The sequence below is a fragment of the Gouania willdenowi genome, chromosome 12 (genome assembly GCF_900634775.1).
Source record: "Gouania willdenowi chromosome 12, fGouWil2.1, whole genome shotgun sequence".
Classification (NCBI taxonomy): Eukaryota; Metazoa; Chordata; class Actinopteri; order Blenniiformes; family Gobiesocidae; genus Gouania; species Gouania willdenowi.
Window position 1 is genome coordinate 21,080,193 of NC_041055.1, and position 12,286 is coordinate 21,092,478.

General features: G+C 33.4%; 1 protein-coding gene across 4 annotated transcripts in view; it reads right to left on the reverse strand.

Annotated features, from left to right (window-relative positions):
- Positions 1-9,359: 9,359 nt before the first annotated feature.
- The window catches only part of kdm2bb (lysine (K)-specific demethylase 2Bb), a 41,967-nt gene continuing 39,040 nt past the window's right edge, over positions 9,360-12,286 (reverse strand). For all 4 annotated transcript variants that reach the window (XM_028462531.1, XM_028462530.1, XM_028462529.1 and 1 more), the window contains one exon: positions 9,360-10,156. In XM_028462531.1, coding sequence (XP_028318332.1) covers positions 9,975-10,156 — 182 coding nt within the window. In that variant the 3' untranslated portion in view covers positions 9,360-9,974. The remainder of the gene's footprint in view (positions 10,157-12,286) is intronic.

Here is a 12,286-nt window from a genome sequence, read left to right on the forward strand (position 1 = left end):
TTTTGTTTTTTGCCATTTTTTGTGCCTTACTGCTTTCTTTGCCCTGTTTAAGTTTGTGCATTATATTTGCAGGAGTTTTTAGGGTCTAATGATGGTCCTAACTCAATTTTTTTTTTTCAAAAAATTTTGAAAAAAAAGCCTTGCTATAGCCTTACTTTTGATTTTGGGTCATTTTTGTTTTTTGCCATTTTTTGTGCCTTACTGCTTTCTTTGCCCTGTTTAAGTTTGTGCATTATATTTGCAGGAGTTTTTAGGGTCTAATGATAGTCCTAACTCAATTTTTTTTTTTCCAAAAATTTTGAAAAAAAAGCCTTGCTATAGCCTTACTTTTAATTTTGGGTGATTTTAGTTTTTTGTCATTTTTTGTGCTTTACTGCTTTCTTTGCCCTGTTTAAGTATGTGCATTATATTTGCAGTAGTTTTAAGTGTCTAATGATGGTCCTAACTCAATTTTTTTTTTTTCAAAATTTTGAAAAAAAAGCCTTGCTTTTGCCTTACTTTTAATTTTTGGTGATTTTAGTTTTTTGTCATTTTTTGTGCCTTCCTGCTTTCTTTGCCCTGTTTAAGTATGTGCATTATATTTGCAGGAGTTTTTAGGGTCTAATGATGGTCCTAACTCAATTTTTTTTTTTTTCAAAATTTTGAAAAAAAAGCCTTGCTATAGCCTTACTTTTGATTTTGGGTGATTTTTGTTTTTTGTCGATTTTTGTGCCTTACTGCTTTCTTTGCCCTGTTTAAGTATGTGCATTATATTTGCAGTAGTTTTTAGTGTCTAATGATGGTCCTAACTCAATTTTTTTTTTTTTTTTCAAAATTTTGAAAAAAATGCCTTGCTATAGCCTTTCTTTTAATTTTGGGTGATTTTAGTTTTTTGTCATTTTTTGTGCCTTACTGCTTTCTTTGCCCTGTTTAGGTATGTGAATTATATTTGCAGTAGTTTTTAGTGTCTAATGATGGTCCTAACACAATTCTTTTTTTTTCAAAAAATTTTGAAAAAAAAGCCTTGCTGTAGCCTTACTTTTGATTTTGGGTGATTTTTGTTTTTTGTCATTTTTTGTGCCTTACTGCTTACTTTACCCTGTTTAAGTATGTGCATTATATTTGCAGTAGTTTTTAGGGTCTAATGATAGTCCTAACTCAATTTTTTTTTTTCCAAAAATTTTGAAAAAAAAGCCGTGCTATAGCCTTACTTTTAATTTTTGGTGATTTTAGTTTTTTGTCATTTTTTGTGCCTTACTGCTTTCTTTGCCTTGTTTAAGTATGTGCATTATATTTGCAGGAGTTTTTAGTGTCTAATGATGGTCCTAACTCAATTTTTTTTTTTTTTCAAAATTTTGAAAAAAATGCCTTGCTATAGCCTTACTTTTGATTTTGGGTGATTTTTGTTTTTTGTCATTTTTTGTGCCTTACTGCTTTCTTTGCCCTGTTTAAGTATGTGCATTATTTTTGTAGTAGTTTTTAGGGTCTAATGATAGTCCTAACTCAATTTTTTTTTTTTTTCAAAATTTTGAAAAAAATGCCTTGCTATAGCTTTACTTTTGATTTTGGGTGATTTTTGTTTTTTGTCATTTTTTGTGCCTTACTTCTTTCTTTGCCCTGTTTAAGTATGTGCATTATATTTGCAGTAGTTTTTAGGGTCTAATGATGGTCCTAACTCAATTTTTTTTTTTTTTTAAATTTTGAAAAAAATGCCTTGCTATAGCCTTACTTTTGATTTTGGGTGATTTTAGGTTTTTGTCATTTTTTGTGCCTTACTGCTTACTTTGCCCTGTTTAAGTATGTGCATTATATTTGCAGTAGTTTTTAGGGTCTAATGATGGTCCTAACTCAATTATTTTTTTTCCAAAAATTTTGAAAAAAAAGCCGTGCTATAGCCTTACTTTTAATTTTTGGTGATTTTAGTTTTTTGTCATTTTTTGTGCCTTACTGCTTTCTTTGCCTTGTTTAAGTATGTGCATTATATTTGCAGGAGTTTTTAGTGTCTAATGATGGTCCTAACTCAATTTTTTTTTTTTTTCAAAATTTTGAAAAAAATTTCTTGCTATAGCCTTTCTTTTAATTTTGGGTGATTTTATTTTTTTGTCATTTTTTGTGCCTTCCTGCTTTCTTTGCCCTGTTTAAGTATGTGCATTATATTTGCAGTAGTTTTTAGGGTCTAATGATGGTCCTAACTCAATTTTTTTTTTTTCCAAAAATTTTGAAAAAAAAGCCTTGCTATAGCCTTACTTTTGATTTTGGGTCATTTTTGTTTTTTGCCATTTTTTGTGCCTTACTGCTTTCTTTGCCCTGTTTAAGTTTGTGCGTTATATTTGCAGGAGTTTTTAGGGTCTAATGATAGTCCTAACTCAATTTTTTTTTTTTTCAAAATGTTGAAAAAAATGCCTTGCTATAGCCTCACTTTTGATTTTGGGTGATTTTAGTTTTTTGTCATTTTTTGTGCCTTACTGCTTTCTTTGCCCTGTTTAAGTATGTGCATTATATTTGCAGGAGTTTTTAGGGTCTAATGATAGTCCTAACTCAATTTTTTTGTTTCCAAAAATTTTGAAAAAAAAGCCTTGCTATAGCCTTACTTTTAATTTTTGGTGATTTTAGTTTTTTGTCATTTTTTGTGCGTTACTGCTTTCTTTGCCCTGTTTAAGTATGTGCATTATATTTGCAGGTGTTTTTAGTGTCTAATGATGGTCCTAACTCAATTTTTTTTTTTTTTCAAAATTTAAAAAAAAAATGCCTTGCTATAGCCTTACTTTTGATTTTGGGTGATTTTTGTTTTTTGTCATTTTTTGTGCCTTACTGCTTTCTTTGCCTTGTTTATGTATGTGCATTATATTTGCAGGAGTTTTTAAGGTCTAATGATAGTCCTAACTCAATTTTTTTTTTTTTTCAAAAATTTTGAAAAAAAAGCTTTGCTATAGCCTTACTTTTAATTTTGGGTGATTTTAGTTTTTTGTCATTTTTTGTGCCTTACTGCTTTGTTAGCCCTGATTAAGTATGTGCATTATATTTGCAGGAGTTTTTAGTGTCTAATGATGGTCCTAACTCAATTTTTTTTTTTTTCAAAATTTTGAAAAAAAAGCCTTGCTGTAGCCTTACTTTTGATTTTTGGTGATTTTAGTTTTTTGTCATTTTTTGTGCGTTACTGCTTTCTTTGCCCTGTTTAAGTATGTGCATTATATTTGCAGGTGTTTTTAGTGTCTAATGATGGTCCTAACTCAATTTTTTTTTTTTTTCAAAATTTTGAAAAAAATGCCTTGCTATAGCCTTACTTTTGATTTTGGGTGATTTTTGTTTTTTGTCATTTTTTGTGCCTTACTGCTTTGTTAGCACTGATTAAGTATGTGCATTATATTTGCAGGAGTTTTTAGGGTCTAATTATAGTCCTAACTCAATTTTTTTTTTTTCAAATTTTTGAAAAAAAGGCCTTGCTATAGCCTTACTTTTAATTTTGGGTGATTTTAGTTTTTTGTCATTTTTTGTGCCTTCCTGCTTTCTTTGCCTTGTTTAAGTATTTGCATTATATTTGCAGTAGTTTTTAGGGTCTAATGTCGGTCCTAACTCAATTTTTTTTTGTTGAAATTTTTGAAAAAATATGCCTTGCTATAGCCTTACTTTTTATTTTGAGTAATTCTAGTTTTTTTGTCATTTTTTCTGCCTTCCTGCTTTCTTTGCCCTGTTTAAGTATGTGCATTATATTTGCAGTAGTTTTTAGGGTCTAATGATGGTCCTAACTCAATTTTTTTTTTTCCAAAAATTTTGAAAAAAAAGCCTTGCTATAGCCTTACTTTTGATTTTGGGTCATTTTTGTTTTTTGCCATTTTTTGTGCCTTACTGCTTTCTTTGCCCTGTTTAAGTTTGTGCATTATATTTGCAGGAGTTTTTAGGGTCTAATGATGGTCCTAACTCAATTTTTTTTTTTTTCAAAATTTTGAAAAAAAAGCCTTGCTATTGCCTTACTTTTAATTTTGGGTGATTTTTGTTTGTTGTCATTTTTTGTGCCTTACTGCTTTCTTTGCCCTGTTTAAGTATGTGCATTATATTTGCAGTAGTTTTTAGTGTCTAATGATGGTCCTAACTCAATTTTTTTTTTTTTCTAAATTTTGAAAAAAATGCCTTGCTATAGCCTTACTTTTAATTTTGGGTGATTTTAGTTTTTTGTCATTTTTTGTGCCTTCCTGCTTTCTTTGCCCTGTTTAAGTATGTGCATTATATTTGCAGTAGTTTGTAGGGTCTAATAATGGTCCTAACTCAATTTTTTTTTTTTTGGAAGTTTTTGATAAAATATGCCTTGCTATAGCCTTACTTTTTATTTTGGGTGATTCTAGTTTTTTGTCATTTTTTTGTGCCTTTCTGCTTTTTTAGCCCTGTTTAAGTATGTGCTTTATATTTGCAGTAGTTTTAAGGGTCTAATGATGGTCCTAACTCAATTTTTTTTTTGGAAATTTTTGATAAAATATGCGTTGCTATAGCCTTTCTTTTTATTTTGAGTGAATTTAGTTTTTTTAATTTTTTCTGCCTTATTGCTTTCTTAGCCCTGTTTAAGTATGTGCATTATATTTGCAGTAGTTTTTAGGGTCTAATGATGGTCCTAACTCAATTTTTTTTTTTTTTTTTGAAGTTTTTGATAAAATATGCCTTGCTATAGCCTTACTTTTTGTTTTGGTTGATTTTAGTTTTTTGTCATTTTTTCTGCCTTATTGCTTTCTTAGCCCTGTTTAGGTATGTGCATTATATTTGCAGTAGTTTTTAGGGTCTAATGATGGTCCTAACTCAATTTTTTTTTTTTTTTAAGTTTTTGAAAAAATATGCCTTGCTATAGCATTACTTTTTATTTTGAGTGAATTTAGTTTTTTGTTTTTTTGGGGGGGGGTTTTTTGCCTTTTTATCCCAGTATAAGTATGCTCATCATATTTGCACTAGTTTTGAGGGTCTTATGATAGCCTTATCTCAAAAAAAAAAAATTCAAAAGATTTTTGAATTTTATGCCTTACCTCTGATTTTAGGTGTTTGTCATTTTTTCTCTTTTTTCATGCCTTAATGAATTTTTATCCCTGTATAAGAATGCTCATCATTCATCATGACAGGAAGCAACACGTGAAGCTGGGAAAAACCATCTCTGCTCCCCGGACCATCAGCACTGGATCTCCTCAGGGCTGTGTTCTTTCTCCTCTGCTCTTCTCCCTGTACACCAACAGCTGCACCTCCTCTCACCAGTCGGTCAAACTCCTGAAGTTTGCAGACGACACGACCATCATCGGTCTCATCTCTGATGGAGACGAGTCTGACTACAGGTGGGAGACAGACCGGCTGGTGTCCTGGTGCAGCCAGAACAACCTGGAGCTCAACGCTTTAAAGACAGTGGAGATGATAGCAGACTTCAGGAAGAACCCAGCCCCCCTCACCCCCCTCACCCTGGGAGACTCTACAGTGAGCTCTGTGGAGTACTTCTGCTTCCTGGGGACCTTCATCACTCAGGACCTCAAGTGGGAGCTGAACATCAGCTCCCTTATCAAAAAAGCTCAGCAGAGGATGTACTTCCTGCGGCAGCTGAAGAAGTTCAGTCTGCCAACAAACATGATGGTGAACTTCTACAGCTCCATCATCCAGTCCATCCTCTGCTCCTCCATCACCATCTGGTACGCTGCAGCTACGGCCAAGGACAAGGCCAGACTGCAGCGTGTCATCCACTCTGCAGAGAAGGTCATCGGCTGCAATCTGCCCTCCCTCCAGGACCTGTACGCCTCCAGGATTTTGAGGCGTGCAGGAAAGATTGTGGCCGACCCCTCCCACCCCGGTCATAAACTGTTTCAATCTCTCCCTTCTGGAAGGAGGTTTCGGTCCATCAGGACCAGAACCTCCAGACACAAAAACAGCTTCTTTCCCTCTGCCACCATCCACATGAACACACCCCAAGTCACCCACTGAACCCCCCCCCCACCCGATCACCACCTCCATGATGACATTATCTGCTGCACTGTATATATATATATATATATATATTTATATTTATATCCTATTTATCCTTTATTCTCTATCTATCCTTTATTTATCCCTCATCCTTTATATTTATCATTATTATTATTATTATTCTTGTTGCTGGGTTGTTCTTTGTCTTTGTTTTTTTTATTTTTATTTTTGTTTGTTTTGTGCACCAACTACCAAGACAAATTCCTTGTACTGTCCTTAAAACTGTATATGGCCATTAAAAACATTTCTGATTCTGATATTTGCACTAGTTTTAGGGGTTTTATGATAGCCTTATCTCAGAAGAAAAAGTCTAAAATTTTTCAAATTTTTTGCCTTACCTCTTATTTTAGGTGTTTGTCATTTTTTGTCTTTTTTCATGCCTTAATGCATTTTTATTCCAGTTTAGGTGTGCTCATCATATTTGCACTAGTTTTGAGGGTCTTATGATAGCATTATCTCAGAAAAAAAAAGTCTAAAATTTTTCAAATTTTTTGCCTTACTATATATAGCCTTACCTCTGATTTTAGGTGTTTTTCACTTTTTTCTCATTTTTGATGCATTGCTGCATTTTTCATCTCTGTATAAGTATGCTCATCATATTTGCACTAGTTTTAGGGGTCTTATGATAGCCTTATCTCAGAAAAAAAAAATCCAAAATTTTTCAAATTTTTTGCCTTACTATAGCCTTACCTCTGATTTTAGGTGTTTGTCATTTTTTTTCTTTTTTCATGCCTTAATGCATTTTTATTCCAGTTTAAGTGTGCTCATCATATTTGCACTAGTTTTGAGGGTCTTATGATAGCTTTATCTCAACAAAAAAAATTCCAAAAATTCTTTAAATTTTTTGCCTTATTATATAGCCTTACCTCTGATTTTAGGTGTTTGTGACTTTTTTCTCATTTATGATGCATTGCTGCATTTTTTATCCCTGTATAAGTATGCTCATCATATTTGCACTAGTTTTGAGGGTCTTATCATAGCCTTATCTCAGAAAAAAAAAATCCAAATTTTTTCAAATTTTATGCCTTACTTTAGCCTTACCTCTGATTTTAGGTGTTTTTCATTTTTTTCTCATTTTTGATGCATTGCTGCATTTTTATCCCTGTATAAGTATGCTCATCATATTTGCACTAGTTTTGAGGGTCTTATGATAGCCTTATTTCAAAAAAAAAAAATTCTAATTTTTTCAAACTTTATGCCTTTACTTAGCCTTACCTCTGATTTTAGGTGTTGTCAATTTTTTCTCTTTTTTCATGACTTAATACATTTTATTCCAGTTTTAGGTGTGCTCATCATATTTGCACTAGTTTGAGGGTTTATGATAGCTTATCCCAACAACAAAAAAATTCCAAAAAATTTTAATATTTTGCCTACTATAGCCTTACCTCTGATTTTAGGTGTTTGCCATTTTTCCTTTTTTTCATGCCTTAATGCATTTTTATTCCTGTATAAGTATGCTCATCATATTTGCACTAGTTTTAGGGGTCTTATGATAGCCTTATCTCAGAGAAAATTTTCCAAAATATTTTAAATTTTATGCCTTACTATAGCCTTACCTCTGATTTTAGGTGTTTGTCACTTTTTCTCATTTTTCACACCTTACTGCATTTTTATCCCAGTTTAAGTATGCTCATAATATTTGTACTAGTTTAAAGGGTCTCATGATAGCCTTATCTCAGAAAAAAAAAAATCCCCATTTTTCCATTTTCATGCCTTACTATAGCCTTACCTCTGATTTGGGGTGTTTTTCACTTTTTTGTCATTTTATAAGCCTTACTGTATTTTTAACCCAATGTAAGTGTGCTTATCATATTAGCACTAGTTATTAAGGTCTTGTGAGAGCCTTATCTCAGAAAAAAAAAAATCCAAAGTCTTTTACATTTTCATGCCTTACTATAGCCTTACCTGTTATTTGGGGTGTTTGATTTGAATTCATCCCTTTATTTAAAATAGTCTCAATCTGTCAAACAATTCAAAAATGTTCACACTAAAAAGCCAAAGTCACTCATTGCTCAGTATTTCAAAAGAAGTTTATTATCTCAATGTTGGACATAACTTTATCTTGTAAGTGTACATTATGTACAGATAGATTGATCTTTAGTAACATACTCAAATATTTCACCAAAACGTGGTCTTTTTTTTCATATAAACGTAAAACTTTAATGTAAACCCATCAACTTGACCTTAAGAAAAATGAATGCTGTTTAAAAGAAAAATACAAATAATACAGTTTTAGAGCAATTTTGTCTTGAAACTAAATGAAAACAAAGGGTTTTTTTTTGCATGTTATACTGTATATATATATATATATATATACATATATATATAACTATGGTAACACTTAAGTTTAGGGAACACCTATTAACCATGAATTAGTTTCTTATTAGCATGCATATTTGTAACATATTGACTCTTAATTAGTTGTTATTATTAAGTACTCATCAATGCCTTATTCTGCATGGCCCTAATATACAACTAGTAAGCCATTAACTAAGAGTTTTCCCTCAATAACCTCAGAATTATTACTTATTAGTATTAAGTAAGGAAGTTATTGTATATGAATTACAATCATAACATGCTCAGGTTAGGATTAGGGTTAAGGTTAACCCAAACAGTAACCCTAACCCTTTTTGGACTGCGAGACTGCCATTAAGTGTATAATAAGGCATTAATAAGTACTTAATAATTACTAATTAAGAGCCAATATGTCACTAATGCTAATAAGCAACTGTCACTAATGCTAATAAGCAACTAATTAATGGTTAATACGTGTTCCCTAAACTAAAGTGTTACCATAGTTATTTATATATATATATATATATATATATATATATGATACACCAGTAAACAAAACACAGCAGGATGAATAAGGACATCATTGTGTGTTAAAAAGATAAACTCAAGTATTTGGTCATATTTTCCAGTTATTTAGACTTATTCTTACATGAAAAGACTTTATATCTTTGTCGCGGATGATTTTACAAAACAAAAACACTTCTAGAAAAAATTACATTTTTGTTGTCATCTGACGCTGTGACAGTTTTATAAAGTACAGCTCAGACCAAAATTGTGTTTGTTCTTTTGCATGATGTAATACACAAACCACCAGAAAAATAATATGTCTAATTATTCCTGCATATTGATTCTTTCCCTTTTTTGGCTTTTCTTTGTTTATGTCTGACATTGTTGGACATTTCCGCTGCAGTGACTGTAATGATCATCAGTTAACGCATTGACTTATAACCTTAACCAATAATAACTTTAAAAGATGTGGGAAAAAAGCGGAGATGTTTGTGTACCTTAGGGTAATGTTGAACAAAATCTGTGTACACGGTACAAATGTTAAGTGTAAGTAAAGGATACATTCACGTACTGAAGTACTGGCCGCATCAGTGCAATAACTTCTAATGTCTTTTTAATTACTTTTGAGCTTTGAAAAACAAAACATAACACAGAACATTGTACATATGTACATATGGTAAACAGCGCTCCGATAGATATAATAATAATAATAAAGTATAAAAACACACACACACACACACACACACACAAGCTACCATCCTACGGCTTGGCAACAACTCGTTTTGACCTTCTGACAGTGAGAGCTTTACAGTAATGCCGACTGATTATCGTTTTTCAATGCAATGGTATTTGTACAGCGGTGCATTTAAGACTGCACATAAAAGGTATGAAACACTTTCTGATACAAAAAATATTTAATCTATAATGCAATTCCCTTTGCATTGGAACAAAAAGAGAAAAAAGTCTAGAAACAGCAAAAGATGAAAGGAATGCAATACGTAAATGGTCGATATAAAGAATAAATAACTTATAAACAACAGGGGGGAAAAAAAAAACGTGTTTTTAAATATTGCCTTTACTGGACTTTTTTTTTTTTTTACATTCTAACTCAGCAGCAGTGCTCTCTTCTGTCTGTCATTACAGGGAAATGCTGGAGCGTGTAGGTCATCTGCTGCCCCCCTGTGGACAGCAGACATACTGCGTCCTCAGAACTAGCTAATCTTCTGCAGCAGTTTCTCCTCGATCAGCTTAAACTGAACGCTCACAGACATTTCAGCGATGAACTGGTCACATCCCTCCTTGGTCACTTGTTTGCAGTATCGCAGGTCGATACGACAAATGCTTCCGCAGCGTTTGAAGTACGTCAGCGACTGATCGGTGACCCTGTTGCAGACTGTAGGAGAAAGTGGGCAAAGTATGAATCTTTATGATAAATCTAAGAACTTAGATGTACACGTAAGAAAATATTATCACATCAGAATATAAAATTACTAACCAGCAATAACGCCGGATAAAATAATTGCGCGCTTCTCATTTTCGAACTCCATCACGGTATTGATACCCTGGAGCCACACACCAAATTTGGTTATCGTATCTTAAACGGTTTCTAAGAAAAGCTGTCCCCTTTGATGATACCCTGAAAAGAGTAAACAAAATGGCACAAGGGCAATAACTCTACAAAAAATAATTGCACTCTTCTCCTTTTCAAACTCCATCAAGGTATTGATACCCTGAAGTCACGCACCAAATTTGTTTATCCTATCTTAAAAGGTTTCTGAGAATAGCTGTCCCCTTAAACTCGGACGGACGGACGCACAAAATTCAAACCTACTGTATATCCCCCTTCCACACTTGTGGTGGGGGATAATAAAATGCAGTACAAAAATATCTGAGCTGGCACATCTTGTCAATTTGTACACTAATCCTGGCTACTCTGTATTTGTATCACAGTACAACAAACATGATGAAAAAACTAATTTTAGAGAAAAAATGTCACTTGGGTCACCAGAAATTTCTGATATAAAAACATGGGGTCACGACCTGTAAAAGGTTGGGAACCACTGTTTTAGGGTCTGCATTACAAGTTGCTCAATAAAATTACCATCCACTTTCAATATACACTCCATTAAAAGAGTAAATACTACATGTATTTTTTAATGTACATGACCTCTCTTAAAAATTATGGAATAATTTAAACGAGACTCTCATTTTAATTATATCAATCATCGTCCTACACTCACTAATCAGGGACTTCACCATTGCTTTATCATGGTAATTAAACAAAGTCTTTATGGGGGGCCTTCAGCAAACATTACAAAGAGATCCCTAACCTACCCTTAAAGGGGACATATCATGGTTTTAAATCCTTCCTTTTTACATATAAATCATACAGTTGTGGTCTATATAAAGCGGAACTGCAATGCTTGGGACTGAATTCCTCATTATTATAGCTCCACCCCTTTTCTACCCCTTTTCTGATGTGCTTCTGAGAGCAACTCGTTTTGGTGCGGTCTCTTTAAATGCAAATGAGACACTCCATACCCCGCCCCCTCTTCAGGTGACACTCGGTTCAACTCCACCCTGCTCGGCCATTTTTGTAGTTTGATAGAAGAGATACGGCGATGTAGCGGCGCATAAACTTTTTATTCAGAGGTTATTTACAAAATGTCAACAACAGAAGACTTGTCCATCCAGCCTTACATGTTCGAGCCAGAGTCGGACCCAGCGGAGCGAGATGAAAATGAAGATGATGAACCTGCAGAACCCTAACAAGTGAGCTAACACAAGCACCGAGCTAACGCTAGCACCAAGCTAACGTCACAAAATGCATTTTAATACAGTCTTTTCAAAGACAAAAACGGCAAAATGAAATGACTAATGAAAACTTTAGACTTAAATTAAATCACGTAGGCCATATCATCAAGGATCTAAAACGAGCACACAGCGCTAACATATGAAGACGGTGCAACTGCTAATGCTAACAAAACAATGACAGGGACGTCTTATCATCACACTTTTTAGCGTTATTTACAGCTTACCGAAGTGCTCTGTTCTTTCCAGAGAAGGAATTGAACCCTCAATCAGACAAAGTCTTTCGGCAAATCCTTCTTTATACTGGCGGAGGTTGCAGAAGCAGTCATTCTTGAAGTGCTTCGCGCACACAAAAATGACCTTACCCACAGATGTGGGTACATTTCCGTGAAAAATAAAACTCAACCAGGCACTTTAAAAAGGTTCTGATGCTGGGAGACGTTGTAATGAAGCGTGTGGGTTACTACATCCAACAACCCAACATTTTGACTTATCCTCTCGTAACTTCGGCATCCTTGAGCTTGGACTACAAAATAAAAGCGAGAAATAAAAATGGCAGATTGCTCGAAGTGTTGGACCTGGAGTTGATGTACTAATTTGGCAGTTCCGCTGCAAATACTGTGATGTAATAGTTCAAAAAACGTAATAGAGAATAGAAAAATCGAAACAGATTGAAAAATATGAGCAAAACAGAATATAAAGATATCTACGG